The 17,251-nt window shown below is 60.1% G+C and overlaps 2 protein-coding genes across 2 annotated transcripts in view; one reads left to right on the top strand and one right to left on the bottom strand.

Moving 5' to 3' along the window:
- The window catches only part of LOC128919412 (uncharacterized), a 171,393-nt gene extending 162,174 nt beyond the window's left edge, over window positions 1-9,219 (bottom strand). The window contains exon 1 of the mRNA XM_054224734.1: window positions 3,848-9,219. Within this exon, the coding sequence (XP_054080709.1) occupies window positions 7,471-8,577 (1,107 nt within the window). The 5' untranslated portion in view covers window positions 8,578-9,219 and the 3' untranslated portion in view covers window positions 3,848-7,470. The remainder of the gene's footprint in view (window positions 1-3,847) is intronic.
- On the top strand, window positions 990-17,235 carry SMARCD2 (SWI/SNF related, matrix associated, actin dependent regulator of chromatin, subfamily d, member 2). The gene is made up of 13 exons (XM_054224731.1): window positions 990-1,142; window positions 9,155-9,339; window positions 11,506-11,548; window positions 12,145-12,267; window positions 12,407-12,526; window positions 12,691-12,786; window positions 13,879-13,980; window positions 14,253-14,414; window positions 14,686-14,783; window positions 15,069-15,204; window positions 15,347-15,469; window positions 15,794-15,895; window positions 16,005-17,235. The coding sequence occupies exons 1-13, from the start codon at window positions 1,053-1,055 to the stop codon at window positions 16,056-16,058; spliced, it is 1,434 nt and encodes a 477-aa protein (XP_054080706.1). The 5' UTR covers window positions 990-1,052; the 3' UTR covers window positions 16,059-17,235.
- Window positions 17,236-17,251: the final 16 nt, after the last annotated feature.

Here is a 17,251-nt window from a genome sequence, read left to right as displayed (position 1 = left end):
CTGGAGAGCAGCCCCGAGGAGAAGGACTTGGGGGTGTTGGTGGGTGAGAAGCTCAACACGCCCCGGCAACGTGCGCTGGCAGCCCAGAAACCCCCCGCAGCCTGGGCTGCATCCCCAGCAGCGTGGGCAGCAGGGCGAGGGGGGGATTCTGCCCCTCTGCTCCCCTCGGGGGAGACCCCCCTGCAGCGCTGCCTCCAGCTCTGGGGCACCAACAGCAGAAGGACACGGAGCTGTTGGAGCGGGGCCAGAGGAGGCCCCGGAGATGCTGGGAGGGCTGGAGCCCCTCTGCTGTGGGGACAGGCTGAGAGAGCTGGGGGGGTTCAGCCTGGGGAAGAGAAGGCTCCGCGGAGACCTTGGAGCCCCTTCCAGTCCCTAAAGGGTCTCCAGGAAAGCTGGGGAGGGACTCTGGAGCAGGGAGGGGAGCCATGGGACGAGGGGGAAGGGTTTTAAACTGGAAGAGGGGAGATTTAGATGAGATCTCAGGAAGGAATCCTTTGCTGTGAGGGCGGTGAGCCCCTGGCCCAGGTTGCCCAGAGAAGCTGTGGCTGCCCCATCCCTGGAGGGGTTCAAGGCCAGGTTGGACGGGGCTTGGAGCAACCTGGGCTGGTGGGAGGTGTCCCTGCCCAGGGCAGGGGGTGGCCCTGGGTGGTCTTCAAGGTCCCTTCCAACTCTAACCGTCCTGTGCCCGTTACTCGCCGCCGTGCCCGTTCACCCCCCCACGCCCACATGTGCGCATGCGCCGCAGCGGGGCCGTGTCCCCGCCTGGGGGCGGAGCCCTCGGGGCGGGGTTTGCATGGGAGGCGTGGTCACGACACGGGGGGCGTGGTCACGATACGGGGGCGTGGCGTGCGGGGGGGCGTGGCCAGCGGGCGCCGCGCGCTGCCTCCGTCTCCGGCCGCCGCCGCCGCTTCCGAGTAAACACCGCGGGCGGGGGCTGCCCTCCGCCGCCCCCTCCCCCCCCCCCCCTCCCCGCCATGGCCGGCCGCGGCGCCTTCCCGCTCAGTCCGCTGCCCCCCGCCGCCGCCCCGCCGCCTCCGGGCCCCGGCCCCGCCATGCTGAGGGGGCCCAGCCCGGCTCCCGCCGCAGCCGCCGCCGCCGCCCCGGGCTACCGCCCCATGGGCCCGGCCGCCGCGCAGTACCAGGTGAGGCGGGGCGGGGAGGGGGGGGGTGTGTGTGGGGGGGGGGGGGGGTGAGGGGAAGAGGGGGTGGCGGAGGCCCCCTCGGTGCCTCCCGGGGGTGGCGGGCGCTGGGTCGGCCGCTGGGGCCTTCCCCGCGCCTCAGGGCCTGAGGCAGCGGCGGCCGGGCCTCCGCCGGCTCCCGGAGCCGCCCCGCGGTGCCCCTCACCCGGGAGCCCGGCCTCTACCGGGGCTTAAATCCCCGGTAATGTGGTTTTCTTGCTGGTTTTAGTTAGGATAGCTCCGTACCTTCCCTTGCTCTCGCTTTCCCCCCCCCCCCCCCCCTCCACTTCCCCGGTAAAAGTTAGGGCAGCGCCGCCGAGCGCGTCCCCTCCGCCGCAGCCAGCCATGGCCGGTGGCTGCCTGGCAGCAGCCGGTGCCCGGCCCCGTTACCCGCTGGAGCGGAGGAATCCTGAGGCCGCAGACCCAGCTCCGGGCCCGCAGCCATTTCCCATTGCACCCAGCAGCCTCGAAACCCGGCCACCTGCGTCTCCGGCGAAGGCGGAGGTGACCCCACGGCGCAGCGGGTGCGTGTCTTCCACCCGCGGAGACGGTGAGGCGGTGGACAAGGCGAGCAGACGCTCGCTAATACTGGTGGAAACTATATCTACCCTCAAAAAGCAAGAGAAACCGCTCGTTTTCCAGCCGGAACATCTCTTGTGAGAAGTATATTCTGATATACACTCAAGTTTCCACCTCCCGCTTGCACCCACGGCTTATCGATTCACTTTTACACGCGGGGTGGTTATTTTTGGTTATTAGGTTTCTGGTGTAAAACACCAGTTTTCCAGGCGGGCTTGAAATGGAGGAGCCTGGTTGTGCAACATGTTCTCAGCCGCCGCTGATCGCCTCCTCCAGAGCTGCCGCCTTAATTTGCATGAATTAAAACTTGAGAAATAAATCAAGCCGAGGGAATTCCCAGCTTGTAAGCTTCATTAATACAAGATGAGGAAACAACTGCCCACCGTAGCCTTAAAAACGCCCTAAAGCCCGGCGCTGAAAACTGAGATGGCACAGCCGAGGCTGATCTGAGTGTGAATCGAAGGCAGCTCGACTCAGGAGGCGTTTTGGGCCGGGTAGATGCTGACCTTCCGTGCGGCAGGTTGCAAAATCCAGCTGGGAAGCTGAAGCCTGACGGGAGCAGCCGGGAGCCGCTCACCGCCGCGGGTAAACAAGCTGACATATACTTGTTTTTTCCGCCCCTGTGCTCCGTTGCTGGCCGTAACGCTGTGATGGCAGCAGGTGTTGGGAGCGCAGGGCGATGTACATCAAGTGTACATCACTGTAGTGTCCTGGTGCAGGAGACGGCTGGGTCGGTGGGGCCGGTTGAGCCTCGGGGCTGGTGGCAAGCACCATGCCTCATGTCTGGCCACGAGCTGCATCTGGCTAGCAGCTTGCTGGCAGGGCTCCCTGTGCCTGGGAGGGGAGAGCGGGTGTGATCCAGAGGGTCTGTCCTTTGTTTTGCAATTCCCAGGCTGGGGAAAACAGCCCCTCCCCTCCCAGTGGCCATCCCTGCCATACCCGGAGGACTTCCCTGCTTCGTTATGCCCTGGCTTAATGAAGAACTTCATTATTTCAGCACTAGGAGACACAACAGGCCTCATCCACGCCAGCGAGTGCTTAAGGGCTCTTTAATCACTGGATTATTAAGCATATGCTCGTCCTTTTGACATCCTTGCGTGCCTGCTGGTTATTTACTGGTGGCTCAGGCAGGGAATTCAAGAGGATGACTTCTTTGGGGAGTTCCTTTTGGGACCGATTTGGGACCCCTTTTGGGAGCTGACGTTTCCAGAGCAGTCAGGCGCCGGTGACGTGCCTGGAGCAGGAAGGAGAGGGGTTTTTTTTCCAGTGGAGGATGATCAGCTAAGCTCCATCAGGCTGCTTGGCAGCAGGTCTGCCCGCAGAGCCCCCGTCCTGGTCCCTGTGCTGCTGGCAGTGTGGCTGCCAAGGCCAAATCCCAGCCCCCAGCATCCAGGTTGTGCCAGCTGGTGTAAATGCAACGAGAAGGAGCGTTTCTTCTGTTTATTTAGGTGCTAGTTTCAGGCTTAGGAGAGGTTTTTCCTGAGTTATCAGGTTGACGCTGTGGCGGGGAGCGGGCTTGGCACTGTGTAGTGGAGATGGGACTGTGCAAAGCAACGCTCCAGCCTCGAAGTTACCCCATGCTGATGCTTTGCTGGTGCACAGACATGGCAAAAAGGAGCATTAATTAGGTGATAAAAGAGTTTCATAGGCACTTGCTGGTGAGAAGGAGCCTGGTTTCCATGGGACAGGAGGGCTGCTGCAGTCCAAGCAGCTCCTAACCCTGACAGCAGCTGTGGCTCAGTGATCCTGTCCCCGGGCAGGCAGCAGCGTGAAGAAAAGTAAAGTTCAGGGAGACATTATAGCTGCCCCACACCAGGACCTTATAGCAGCTTTGCAGTATCAGAAGGGGCCTACAAGAAAGCCGGAGAGGGACTTTTTCAAGGGCGCATAGTGATAGGATGAGGGGGAATGGTTTTAAACTGAAAGAGGGGAGATTTAGATGAGATATCCGGAAGAAATTCTTTGCTGTGAGGGCGGTGAGCCCCTCGCCCAGGTTGCCCAGAGAAGCTGTGGCTGCCCCATCCCTGGAGGGGTTCAAGGCCAGGTTGGACGGGGCTTGGAGCAAGCTGGGCTGGTGGGAGGTGTCACACCTCGTGTCACGCCACATGGAACGACATGATCTTTAAGGTCCCTTCCAACCCAAACCATTCTATGAAAGTCGTGCTTCGTGGAGAAACCTGTGCAGACAGCCGGGATGGAGGAGCTGGAGAAGTGCAGGTCGCTGGTACAGAGCCAGGTGAAAGATTGGGGTGGCCCAGACATGTCGGAGAGGGTGTAGTGCAGCGTGAGAGAGTTCCACACGATCTTCTTGGGAGCGGAGGAAAATGGTTTTCCTGCTCGTCGGGTGATTGGGGTTGGCTCAAAGGGGGCCTGGAGGGAATGGCCAGGCTGGAGCTGCACCAGAAAGCTGTGATGCCGCTTGGGCTGGGTGATCCCACCCTTCCCAAGGGAGATGGTTTCCAAGGCAGGTTTCATCATAGACTGAGCCTTGAATTAATTTAAGCGATGATACGAAGCAGATGAACGCTGTCCTCTTGGAGCAAGAAGGAGGAAGGCAACATCGGAGACCAGAGCACCCTTTGTTTCTCCTGGGGAAACATGACAGTGAACTTCTAGGTGGACAACATCTCCAGAACTTGCTGTTGAAGGCCCTCACTCCATCTTCCTCTACAGGACCTTCTCGGGAGCTCTCGGAGCCGTTCCCTGGGCAGCTTAGCACTGCAGCAGCGCCAAAGGCAGTGTTTTATGCCAGGCACCTCTTCCCGTGTGTGCCTCCATGCTGTGTTAGCAGCTGCTGGAGTTTCAGGCGGGAAATCGACACCTCGGTTCCTTGTTCCTGCTTGTGTTAATGCCTGTGTTATGATTTGAATCCCCGTGACCTTTCCTTTCTCTGACCTGTAACATCTGCAGCTTCAGGTGCGAGGCAGCAGACGGGCAGGATTTTATGGACCCAGACATCTCTGTTGGTGCTTGAAACGCTGCCAGCACGTGCCCTAAATCTGCTCGGTCTCTTTGCCCGTTGCATTGCCTTTTTTCCTTTAATTTACTACTTCCTCGTCTATGGTTTTTAGCTGAGAAGCAACCCAACCCCTGGAGCTTCTCCCGTACCAAAATACGGCGGGTCTTCCAAGCATGACAAGCTGCGCTGGGGCAGTTTGGGGGTTTGCTGGGAGCAAGGTGCTGCGTGAGAGGTTGCAGGCTGCAACCTCTCATCTCGACAACACCACCAGCTCTGGGATGGAGATCTCCACCGACGCAAACCCTGGCTCTTCCTGATGCCCTCCCAAGAGGGGTTTGCTCACAGATAAGACTGGAAAAAAAAGAGGGGGGGAAAGCACCTTTTTGGGGTGTGCTGGGAGGGCTCAGTTGGTCCTGATCCATGCAAAGCCTTGGGCTGAGCAGTGGCTTTAAGCAGCCGACCTCTCCTTGAGACCAGCCTGGCACGGAGCTCAAATCCCGTTTGAACAGGCTTTGCTTTTAGCATTTGTCCTAATGGGAAGCGCCGCCGTCCGGGCGTGCGGGGAGGAACTTGCAGGAAGAGCCGTTGTCGCCTGGCGTCTGTCCAGGGCTTTGCTCCCAAAGCCCCGGGCGAGGATGCATGTGGGCTCTCGTTCCCTGACTGTTAGTATGTACAAAGTTGGATCGCGCCTTTCGGGACGGAGCAAAATGGGACGTGCATCAGGAAGAGCCTTTCCCCCCTCGTTGTGAGCTGCAGGAAAAGAGCTGCGGTCTTGGAAGGAAGACGAAGAGAGGCTCTCGAGCTGTTTTCGGAAATGCTGCTTTTCTTCAGGCTCACTCTTCAGCTTGGCTGCTTCTTGCAGATCCATCCTGCGATTTATTGCTCCCCTTGTTTCTCCTTTCTGCTACCAGCCTCCGATTTCTGGCCTGCCCTTCCTCAAGAAGGGGCCTTTGGCAGGCGGGGAGGCTCCTGTCATGCCAACAAACATCCATCGGGAAGCCTTCCAGCCTCCCGTTGGATCCAACTGAAGTTGACTCTCAACAGAGCTCCCCAAACGCAAGCGGCCTGCGCGTTGACCTGGGATGAACCGCTAAACCACAGCCAGCCCTGTTCGTTCCTTCGCCTTTGGCAGGGAACAGAAACAAGCTGTTTTCTGTCCCGTTTCCAAACGGCTCCGCTCGCTCTCCGCGGGGAAGGCTGGACGAGGTCCAGCTTGTTCCTCGGAGCTGAGCTTGCGAGGTTTGCCCTTTGTCCGCCCCACTGGCAGGGGCGGTGGGGCAGGGAGGGGAGGACAAGGCAGGACCCAGAGGGGATGGGTGAAGAGGGGTGGATGGAGGGCTGGGGGGTGTTGTCAGCCGGGAAGGAGCTAGGGAAGGTCTCCTTGGTTTGAGCCGGTTTAATAAAACTTCCCTAATTTAAGCCCCCTTACATCCTGCTAATTTCCAGGGCTTCCGAAGGGGGCTGGAGGCAGATTTCACCCCGCCGGGGCTGTAATGCTGCTTCGTGGCTTAGCCAGAGATTTAAGGCCGTGCTTGTGTGAGTCGATTCTTAGAAGCCTGCAGCCTCCGGGGAGCTGAGGCTGCCCCGGACAGGGATGCAGGCGCTGGTTGAACACAAGGCAGAGCCTGGCCCTGCTTTGCCAAAAGGCTTCTCTGTTAGCAATTTGCAAATCTTGAGAGTAAACTGAGCGGGGGGGGGAAAAAAACCCCATCCGTGTGGAGGATTCTGCCTTGCCTCTTTTTTGCTTGTCCAAGTGATCAAATGCAGGTCCCTGGTGGGCTGGAGCTCGCTCCCCCGGCAGCTTAACTGTGGCTGATGGTTCTCAGATGTTTGTGGAGGGAGGTGGCGTTAGAGTCTGAAGTGTGACAGATCTGTTCATCCTTGCACTGAACTCTCCCTGCCAACGGAATTTTCTCCTCTTCTCGCAACCGAGCAGTCTCTCGCCTTCCAAAGAGCAGATGGACACACGGGAGACCTTGGACAAGGTGCTCTCGCTTATGTGGAGGAGTCAAAGACTTTCTCAGCTGACTTCGGCCAGCCTCCAAATCTCTCCTTTCAGGGACAGATCAGAAATGTGACCTGTGGAGTGGCAGAAGGAGATAGGAGAGACCTTGGGGCATGGTGGTGGTGAGAGCTACCCTGGCCGAAGGACGGGAGCTGGTCGTGGCCATGTCACCTCTTAATCCAAGCAAGCTGCTGGCGGCTTTCGTCTGTCTGCGTGCTTTGGGAAGGAGTTGTGTTGTCATATGTTGTCACATAGGGAACCTGCCTGACCACAGACCAGTTTCCCCATGGCACTGATTGTGGTCTCCTGCGTGGGCTTGAGAAACACGCAGGGGTGAGGGTTTCCTTGAAAGCTGTCTGTCTTCTCCATGCTCCTGATGGCTGTAGGGAGCTGCAGGTGACTGTGTGCAGCTTCGGCACGATGCAGCTTTTCCTGGGGCTCTCTGATTCCTGATGAAAAGTTTCACAGCCTCTTCTCACGGCTTATCTGTTCTCCAGAAGCCCTCGTAGGTGAGTCAGCACGGTTATGAGACCGCAGTCCTCTTGTAGCCACGCTGCGCTGGCAAACAGTATTTACCCACTGCCTGTGTTTTATAATTTTGCAAAGGGTGTGGATCTCGGTGCTGCCTCCTCCACAGAGGATTTCTTGATAAACCCAGAGAAACGGTTCTCGCCTTGTGATTTTTGGCAATAAGAGGAGGTGCTGCTGGCCGCGGTTGGCTCTTGGCGATGCCGGTGCAGTCCCGCTTGTCACGGGGAGTTGCGCAAATGTGGCCGATCAAAAGGAGAGAAACATCTGGGGGCTGTTAGGAGGCAGGAACAGGCTCCTGCCCTATGGCAAGGGCAGGTTAGCGAGCCCAGGCTCTGGAAGCGCTGCTTTGAAGGAAGGCTGAGCAAAGGCAGAGACAGCATGAGGTTGGGAAATGTGCTCTGCTCGTGCTTTGTGTGCGTGTTTGAACTTCCGCGTGCGGCGCTAATCCTGTGCCCTGCTGCTGCTCGAATTCCCAGCTGCAATACACTTCTCGATGCAGCGCTTGGTATGTTTTCAGCATCTCCTGCTTGCAGAGATACCTGTGGCCTCAGGCTCCGGAGGGGGAGCAACTTGAGCTCTTGATTTTTGCATTTACCAGCATTTTGGGGACGATGTGAGTGTGTTTTGCTTCCAGCTGCCATCAAACCACCCCCCCCCAACACACACCCAGGTCTGAGCCTGCCCGTAAAAGCTGGGGAGGACAAACAAGCTGCAGCTGCTCCCAGCTCTCCCGTACCTGGGCTTAACACTGAAATTAATGCCCATATGCAGATAAGCTCGTCAGCCCCACGGCATCGCCTTGCCAGGCTCCTTTGGGATAACGAGGCAGCTTTGTTAGCTTCCGCAGCACAGCCGTGTGCCCCAGCTCCATTGTCAGGGCTGTGGGAGGGGAGCCGTGGGGGATGTCCTGGCACGTCGAGGAGCCTGCGGCAGGGGAGAAATGTTGCTCTGCTGGCTTGGTGGCTCTCCCAGCCTTGCATCTTGGCAGTGCGGAGCTTGAGGATCAAAGGATCCTGGGAGGCTGTTGGCTCAGGCCGCCGGTGAAGCAGGCTGGAGCACGTAGGGGTGGCCAGTGGGTCATGGTGGGGTGCTGTGACCAATTGTTGGGGGTCCTGGGGGGCTGCATGGGGTGTAGACCTGGTGGCACCTGCAAGCCACAAGTGCAGGTGCTGACTTGGCGAGCTGCTCTGCTCTACGGGATGGGGGGGGGCTGTGAGTGCTGCCCTGGGTTGGGACCCCTTGCCGGAGGGAGTCGTTAGGTATCCTGTCATGGCTTGGAAGTGGCCTTTCTGGGTCCCTGGAAGGGGAAGGACGGGGGCTGGCATGCTGGCAGGGAGTGAGCTCTTGCCTCCATCCGTTGCACCCAGGAGCTAGGCTTCCTGCCTGCCGGCCTCGTGACCGATGCTGTTAGGAAGTGGGATTGCCCCGCTCCCCTCCCAGGCATTGCGTCTGCCAGCACCGGCGCTTTCCGGAGAGGAACCCACGGCACAACCCATGCCGCAGCCCCTAATGTCCCCAGGGTGGGACGGCTTTGCAGGCAGTGACCCTCGTGATTCTCCAGATCCAATGTCTCCTGCTGCGTGGCGGTGCCTCGGGGCCACACATGGCTCGGCTCCGTGCCGGCTGGCAGGTTGGGCTTCCCCTGCGGTCAGCGGCTTCTGCTCATCCTAGTTCTGCTTTCCCATCGCTCTTCCTGCAGCAAGGAAGGCTGCAGCTCCTGACGTCCTTCCCTCCTCCCTGCCTCGTCCCTCACCCGCACCTCGGGGCAGGTTACAGCCTCGGAAATCTCTCCTGAGGAAGAAGCAAGAGGGCAGGTGGCATCCGCTGGTCCCCAGCAAAGGTCGGGCCCCCTCGCAGGGCAGTGTTTAACGTACACTCTTCCTCTTTTCTCTTCCCCGCTAGCGCCCCGGGATGCCACCCGGCGGCCGGATGCCCATGGCAGGGCTGCAGGTGGGACCACCAGGAGCTCCCCCCTATGGAGCAGCCTCCCCGATGAGACCCGGCCTGCCCCAGTCGATGATGGACCCCTTCAGGAAACGCCTGCTGACCCCCCAGGCACAGCCGCCGCTGGCCACCCAGAGGAGAGGGTAAGGGGGCGGCACCCTCCTGCTGCAGGACGGACACCCACGGCAGGCTGGAGGGGGGGTGGTTTGACCCGCTGGGTCCCACTTGGAACCCACAGCTCCCTGCCCTGCTGCAGAGGGGCGAGCTGCCCGTGGCGGGGTGGAAGCCGGCAAGGCTTTTCTGGAGCGTCCCCCCGGCTGGCAGCTGCCAGAGCTCGGGGCTGGGATGTTTTGTGATGATGGGGGCAAAGGTCACTGGGCTCACAGTTTCCCTGCGCTCTGATCTCCACGCCAGTAACCGAAAAGCCTCACTGCACGCGTTCGTGCTTGTCAGAAGCCCCAGCATCAGCTCCTTGAGGTCTTTCCTCTTGTCACAGGGGTTGGTGCTGGCTCTGGCAGGCACAGGCGTGGGTGGAAAGAGGGGTCGGGGGTGGCAGGTTGCGGAGACGCTTCCCGGAGCTGCCATCTCGGCAGGACTGTTTGTTGGCGCTGGTCTCGGTGAGCTGCAGGGCTCTGCCAGCAGCTCCTCACTTGTTTACAACACTGCTAATCCCTGTGCTCAGTTTCTGTTTTCCACGAGGGCTTCTTGATTACTGCAGGCTGTCTCTCAGGGCAGGGTCCCTTGGTCCTAATGGATACTCAGGTCCTCTTCCCTGCCCTGGATGTGTAGCGGGGCCGGCGGCTGACGGCTCGGTCGGCTCCATGATCCCTCTGCAGGGAGTCGCAGCCTCCGCACAGCGACTGCGTGTCACTTCGGTGCTCCAGAGCAAGCTGGGGATTAAGGACGAGGGGCAGCTCGCCACCGAGCAAGGACGTCAGCAACCAGATAAATCTGCGGCGTCATTCCCAGGGGCTGGCTGCCTGGGATCAGCCGTGCTCAGCTGGTCGAGCATCCTTGCTCCCGGCTGGCTGCGGATCAAGGGATCAGGAACTGCCAGCTGCTAATGGGGTGGCCAAACCCTGCAGGAAGCATTTAATGCAGTGACAAGAGCTCAAAGAAGTGCTGTGACTCCCCTTCTTAGCTAGGGCTGCCCTCCCGACCTGTCCTCCTGTGCCAGCAGCCGTGGGGCAGCCAGCGTACCTTGGACACCTCGTGATGGCGGCACGAATGCCCACCTTTGCTGCCCCACGGCTTCACGTGTTGCCCAAGGAAAGGGGCGTCCCTTTGCCCGCTGGAGTCTGCCCCGTCTCTCAGATGCGCAGCAGAATGGGAGGAGAGTGTTTCCCTGTGCATCCAGGCGTTGAGCATAAATTTAGTGGGGCATCGGGGTGGGCTCGGCTGACGGGGCGCCTGCAGCCTGCGGGGTGGGAGGAGAGCCCCGGGCCCTGGGGTTTGACAAGGTACTAGAAGCTTGGGGAGAGCTAAAATGGCTCCGAGCAAGGCTGCAGCCGTTCTGTGGCTCTAGAAGCCGCTCTGCTTCCTCTCCCCGCGACGATTTCGGCCCCGCTGTGGCAAGGTTGATTTGTTTTAAGCTGTTTTTAAGTGAGTTCCTGGAACTGAGCTTTGGTTTGTAGCGCTGGGAGGATGTAATGGCCATTTCCAGAGAGGAAGCTCGGGAACGTTGTCCTGCAGACAGGAGCGTGCCTGCAGCCGCAGCTTGCGCCACCTTCTCCTTGCTCCTGTCCTGTTCTTCAGCAAGCAGCAGCAGCAACACAAACTGAACCCAGGGACTGCATTTCCTTCCCTGGTGATGGGCTCTAGACATCCAACACCTTCCCCCCCGGAGTCATCTTGGCTTGCCCACAGGGATATATTCTCTTACTCATTTGCTTTCCGGCACTGAGCCAAGGTCTTGTGCTTTAGGAGCTCTTACAGACCTTCTTTGTTCTTCTGCAAGTTCAAAGTCCCTGCCACCCAGAGCAGCTCCGAAAGGGGATCTGCACCCCCAGAGACCTGTTCGCTGCAGCGGGAGCCTCGACACCTGGCTCAGACCGAGCCATCCACGTGGCATACAGCTGGCATTGCCGCTGTGACTCACTTCCCTGGAGCCCGGCCCCATTTGTGGCCCGGATGGGGCCAAAAGAGCCACCGGGTTCCTGGCGTACAAGCAGAGTTTGGTGTTGTCCCCTGAGACCTGCTGCTGCCGGAGCGCGGGCCATGCAGCAGCCTCCCACCGGGCAGGCAGCAAGATGTCATGCGAGAGGTGCAGTATAATATTATTTTTTTGCCTGTCTGTGTGCTTTTTGCAGGGTGAAGAGGAGGAAGATGGCTGACAAGGTCCTGCCACAGAGGGTGAGTGCTGCCTCGGTGCGTGGGGAAGGAGCCGAGCTGCTGGAGGGAGGTGGTGAATCCCTGCTGCCTTCCCAGGGCAGCCGGGGTGGTGAGGTCCCCACGAGGAGGAGGAGGAGGAGGATTTCGCTGAGCTGCCTCCCACCTGCCGGGCACTTCTGCTCCGTCCCAAACCACCCTGGAAGATTTCCGTCTCTTCCGCTGGGGTGGCAGGAGAGGTTTGGGGCGCACACAGATTGGACAAGCGGGACTTTGGGCAAGCGAGGAGCGGCAGTGGCTTGGGATGGAGACCCCAGGAGGACCCTAAGCCTCTCCTGGGAATCCCCCGTAACAATCCGTTACCCGCCTGTGACACCGGGCGGGCTGCTGGGCACGGTGACAGGCTTCAAACTGAGGTCTGCAGTACAGCTCTGTGCTTTGAGGAGAGGTTTGCGAGGCTGTAGCCTTCATTTAAAATGAGAAATCGGTGCTGTCGTGCTACACTTGTCGCTTGGTGACTCCTTGCCGTGTCAGCCCAGCACCAGTAGCGTTGCTGGGGCTGGTGTGGGGGACGCAGCCCCGTCCCAGCACGGAAGGGACTGATGGTTTCTGTTTGACAGATCCGGGAACTGGTCCCGGAATCCCAGGCCTACATGGACCTCCTCGCCTTTGAGCGCAAGCTGGACCAAACCATCGCTCGGAAGAGGATGGAGATTCAGGAGGCCATTAAGAAACCGCTGACGGTGCGTGGCGGCCCTCGCTGGCCGGGGCGGTGAGCAGCTGGGCGGAGTTGGGGGCGAACGAGGTGGGTGCTGCTGTGGGTGCTGCCCAGCCGCCCTCTCACTCCAAGCATCCCCCCCTCTCTGTTTTCCTATGCCACAGCAAAAGCGGAAGCTGAGGATTTACATCTCCAACACTTTCACCCCAGCCAAAGAAGAAGGGGAGGGTGGTGAGCGAGTGGCCTCCTGGGAGCTCCGCGTGGAGGGCAAACTGCTGGAGGACGTAAGGAACGCGGGCAGGGATGAGCCGGCTGTGGGAGGAACACAGTGCTCTGTGCTGAGAGCTCGGCTGGATATGGCCTTCTGGGTGCTGAAGGCGGTGTTTGAGCTGGGGCCGCCTCTGTGGCTGGTGGTGTCAGGCCAAGCCTCTCCCGCTCTGTTTTGCAGCCGAGCAAGCAGAAGAGGAAGTTCTCCTCCTTTTTTAAGAGCCTCGTCATTGAGCTGGACAAAGAGCTGTACGGGCCGGACAACCATCTGGTGGAGGTGAGACGGGAGGCTCCCGGCCGCGCTGCGGGGCTGGCTCCGCACCCGGGGCAGGGTGGGGAGAGCTGTTATCCTCCGCGGGCGATGGGAGGTGCGTCCTGCAGCGTAGCCTGTGGAACTCAGCTCCCAGCCCAGCGCCTGTCCCGCTGCCAGAGGGGCTTGAGCAAGGTGCTTTTGGGTGGTGGGGCTCGGTGCGGAGACTTCCCAGGGGAACCACGCTGCCAGGATTTCCAGGCTCAAGTTTACAGCTGTGTTTTCCTCCCCGGTGCTGGCTGGTGGCCTGAGTGACTGGGCTCCAGCTGCTGCCCGCTCGGCTTTTAACCCCCTCATGCCCACAAGTAGGCAGCTAGAGATGAGAGGTGTGGGGCTACAGCGAGGACATGGCTCCTAGAGGCAGCTTGGGCAGATCCAGGCCCCACAGATTTGGAAATACGAGGCCCAACGCAGGTGATGATGCCACAGAAAGGCTCATCTGTGCCTCCCAGCGCCAAGTCGGGGGGGGGGGGGGAAGAGTCTCCCCTGTTGCCTCCCAGCCCCCATTGCCTGGCTGGAAGGTCCTCGGGGAGATAAAGCACTGCCTGCGAGTGGGGTCAGACCTTTTTTGGGGTGCTCCTGCCTGGAGCAGGCTTTCCCTGCACCCAGCTCATGCTTTTCACCCCAAGAACTGCTTGTTTCTGTGGTGGTGCCTGCTGCGGTGGGGGTCGATCCCCTTCATGCGTGGGGTGCTTTGTGAGAGCAGCTCAGATGCCCAGCGCCTGCGCTGGCTGTGGCAGGATTGATCCCACATGGACTCCAGGAGCTGTTTTGAGCCCTTGACATCAAGTGCTGTAACTCCCCCGGCCCATCCAAAGTCCCCTCCGCCTCTGGGCTGGAGCACACCAAGCTGTATCTGTTGAGGACCGGGTGGGCTCTCGGCTGAAGCCCACTGGGGTCAGACCCACAGGGGCGGGATCTGGGCTGCCTGCCTCTGCCCGACCCCTGCGCCGAGCCCGAGCACCGGCTCTCTCTGCCCCTGGCTGCAGACGCAAAGCCTGTTAGCGGGTGGCTTGTCACGGTCCTGGAGTTGAGCGGTGTCCCCTTGGTCTCTCGTAGTGGCACCGGCTGCCCACAACCCAGGAGACTGATGGCTTCCAAGTGAAGCGTCCCGGCGACGTCAATGTGAAATGCACTCTGCTGCTCATGCTGGATCACCAGGTAGGGGCCGCGGGGCTCTGCGGGCGCTGGTCGTGCCCTGCTGCCCTTCCTCCAGCACGGCTCGTCTGTGCGGGGAGGGCAAACGGGCCTGGGTTGGGGCAGAGCCTTAATAAGAGGCTATTTTGGGGGCTGCGGGGGCGGAAAGGGGCACAGAGAGCTCCTTGCAGCCTGCGGTGACACAAGTGTGTGACACGAGGGCTGTGTGGGGCAGGATGCCCCCAGGAGGGGCCCTTCCTACTGCCAGACCCCCTTCATCCTGCCTGTCCCCGCAGCCACCACAGTACAAACTGGACCCTCGCCTGGCTCGCCTCCTCGGGGTGCACACCCAGACCCGCGCCAGCATCATGCAGGCGCTCTGGCTCTACATCAAGCACAACAAGCTGCAGGACAGTCACGAGAAGGAGTACATCAACTGCAACCGCTACTTCCGCCAGGTCAGCCCTCGCCCCGCGGCACCAGCACGCTTTGCTGGGAGGAGAGCACCCTTCCCCCCTCCAGTAAGGCCAGAAAAAGCACTTCTTTCTGGCTCCGGAATGGCCAGTCTCCATTGATGCCTCTTCCCCAGGCTTTAGCTTGCACCCATCAGCTTGCCATGCACAAACCAGGGCTGGGCAAGTGCCCCCCGCCCCTCTCCTGCCTGACTTTCTGTGGCAGGTGGAAGGAGCCCCTGCCATGGACAGCAAACGCTCTGCTTTGCCCCTCCAGATCTTTAACTGCGTCCGCATGCGCTTCTCTGAGATCCCCATGAAGCTGGCGGGGCTCCTGCAGCACCCGGATCCCATCATCATCAACCACACCATCAGGTAGGGGCGAAGGGCGTGCTGGGCAGCGTTCCGCAGGGCTGGGGGATTTAGGGGGGGTAGAGGGGGCAGGGTTACCTCCCCGCAGGGTGCAGGAGGGGAGGGCAGTACCTGCAGGGCCTCTGACCCAAAGCAGGAGTGAGCACAAATCACTTGGGAGGGGAAGAATCAGCTGAACAAATTTGGGCGTTTCTTGAGGGTTGCTCGTGTTGCTGCCGGGGGAGTTGATCCTCTACATCAGGGTGAAGGCTGCAGAAGTGCCCCCCGTAATGTCCTGTTTCCTCCCAGCGTGGACCCCAATGACCAGAAGAAGACAGCCTGCTACGACATCGATGTGGAGGTGGATGATCCCCTGAAAGCTCAGATGAGCAATTTCCTGGCTTCCACCACCAACCAGCAGGAGATCGCCTCCCTGGATGCCAAGGTGCCGGGAGACCCGCGAGGGGGGCAGCCCTGCCTGGCAGCAGGGTGGCACTTCAAGGCTGCACCGCAGAGCTGGGGGGAGCTCGGTCTCCTGTTCCTGGGGGGACACAGCTGCCTCTGACCCCTTGTTGTCATCTCCCTAGATCCACGAGACCATCGAATCCATCAACCAGCTGAAGACGCAGCGCGATTTCATGCTGAGCTTCAGCAACAACCCGCAGGATTTCATCCAGGAATGGATCAAATCCCAGAGGAGGGACCTTAAGGTGAATCACAGAATGGTTTGGGTGGGAAGGGACCTTAAAGCCCACCCAGTGCCACCCCCTGCCCTGGGCAGGGACACCTCCCACCAGCCCAGGTTGCTCCAAGCCCCGTCCAACCTGGCCTTGAACCCCTCCAGGGATGGGGCAGCCACAGCTTCTCTGGGCAGCCTGGGCCAGGGGCTCACCACCCTCACAGCCAAGAATTTCTTCCTCAGATCTCATCTAAATCTCCCCTCTTCCAGTTTGAGACCCTGAGGCTGGGAGTGGGGGGGGGGTCTAAGCCCTGGCACTCACCCCGTGTTCCCCCCAACCCCATCCTTTGCTCAGATCATAACGGACGTGATCGGGAACCCGGAGGAGGAGCGGCGAGCCGAGTTCTACCAGCAGCCCTGGGCGCAGGAGGCTGTGGGCAGACACATCTTCGCCAAGGTGGGCTCCGTGCCATGCTGGTGGGGTGCTGCAGCGGGTTGGGGTGGCAGCAGGGGGGGGTTGCCTGGGGCAGTCCCTCTCCCTTCCTGACTGCTCCCATCTCCTCCAGGTCCAGCAGCGCCGGCAGGAACTGGAACAAGTGCTCGGGATCCGCCTCACCTAAGGGGCCAGCGGGGGCTCGGGAGCTCCTTCTCCTCTCCCTGCTGCCTGAGCCTGACGGTACTTCTTACTGGAATCAAAAATACAGCACTTGCACAAACCCTATGTGCCTGGAGGGATTCGGAGCCACTAGCCCCCCCTGGGCTCCCCTCGGCTGGGAAGCTCTAGCCATAAGGCAGAGCACAGCGGAGGGGTCCCCTGGTTCCCCCCCCTAAAGTCCCGCTGCAGCTTTTCTGCTGCGTTAACGCCTCCTGCTTTTGCATCGTGCCGTTCGCCTCTTTCCCCGTAGCACCTACAAGCCCTCCTGCTCGTTCCCCTTCTGGAGATGCTGCCCAGCAGGGAAATGCTACCCGTGCCGAGCGGGAGGTGCTGCCTTGCTCCCGCCCGCGCTGCCAGCCCTCCCTGAGCCCACCCGCCGCTGCCACGGCAGGCCCTGCCCTGCCCCTCTTCAACCAAAGTTGGTTTTTTTGGGTTTTTTTTTTTTTTTTTTTTGTGTCATTCCAAACGCCAGCCAGCCCTTTCCCCCGCCGCTGGTGCCCGACGTTTTGCACTATTTTTGTGAACAGGTTTTATAAAAAAAAAAAAAAAAAAAAAAAAAGGAAAAAAAAAAAAGGAAGCGTTTTGTACAGTGGGTTTGTATTTGATTAATATATTGAGTTCCTCTTAACTGCACTCATTGCCTCAATCTATGCAGTGGTTCGTGGTGTTCTCAGAGGGGCTGGCTCGGCCCGAGCTGTTCTTTTTATACGGAACCAAGTTTTTTAGCGTTAAGTTTTTGACAATCAGTTGATTAATTCCCCCCCCGCCCCCCAACTCCTGCTGTTTTACGTAATTAGCGACTCATCTTGTGAGCGATAGGAGGTGTCAGGGCTGGGGGCGGGGGGCAGCCAGGGGTCAGCAGGGCTCTCAGAGAGAACTGGAGATACCGGGGAGGAGCGAGGGGACCATAGTGCTGGGCTGAGGGGACGGTGCCACCACCCGCCGGACCCACTGAAGTGCCTTAACCCCGCTGCCCCCCTGCCCGCAGGCTCCTCTGGCCCCAGGCGGTTGCAGGCAGAGGGGAGGGGGGGCGTTTACATATTCCCAGGGTGGACGGCTCAGGGGTGCCTGCTCTGCCTCTTGTGTAACCATTTTTTTGTCTATTTTGGATATTTTCTAATAAAACCAGTTAGCAGCAGCTCTGTGTGTGTGTGTGCT

This window comes from Rissa tridactyla, chromosome 19 (genome assembly GCF_028500815.1).
Source record: "Rissa tridactyla isolate bRisTri1 chromosome 19, bRisTri1.patW.cur.20221130, whole genome shotgun sequence".
In the NCBI taxonomy this organism is placed as follows: Eukaryota; Metazoa; Chordata; class Aves; order Charadriiformes; family Laridae; genus Rissa; species Rissa tridactyla.
This window is presented reverse-complemented; position numbering and strand designations above follow the sequence as displayed.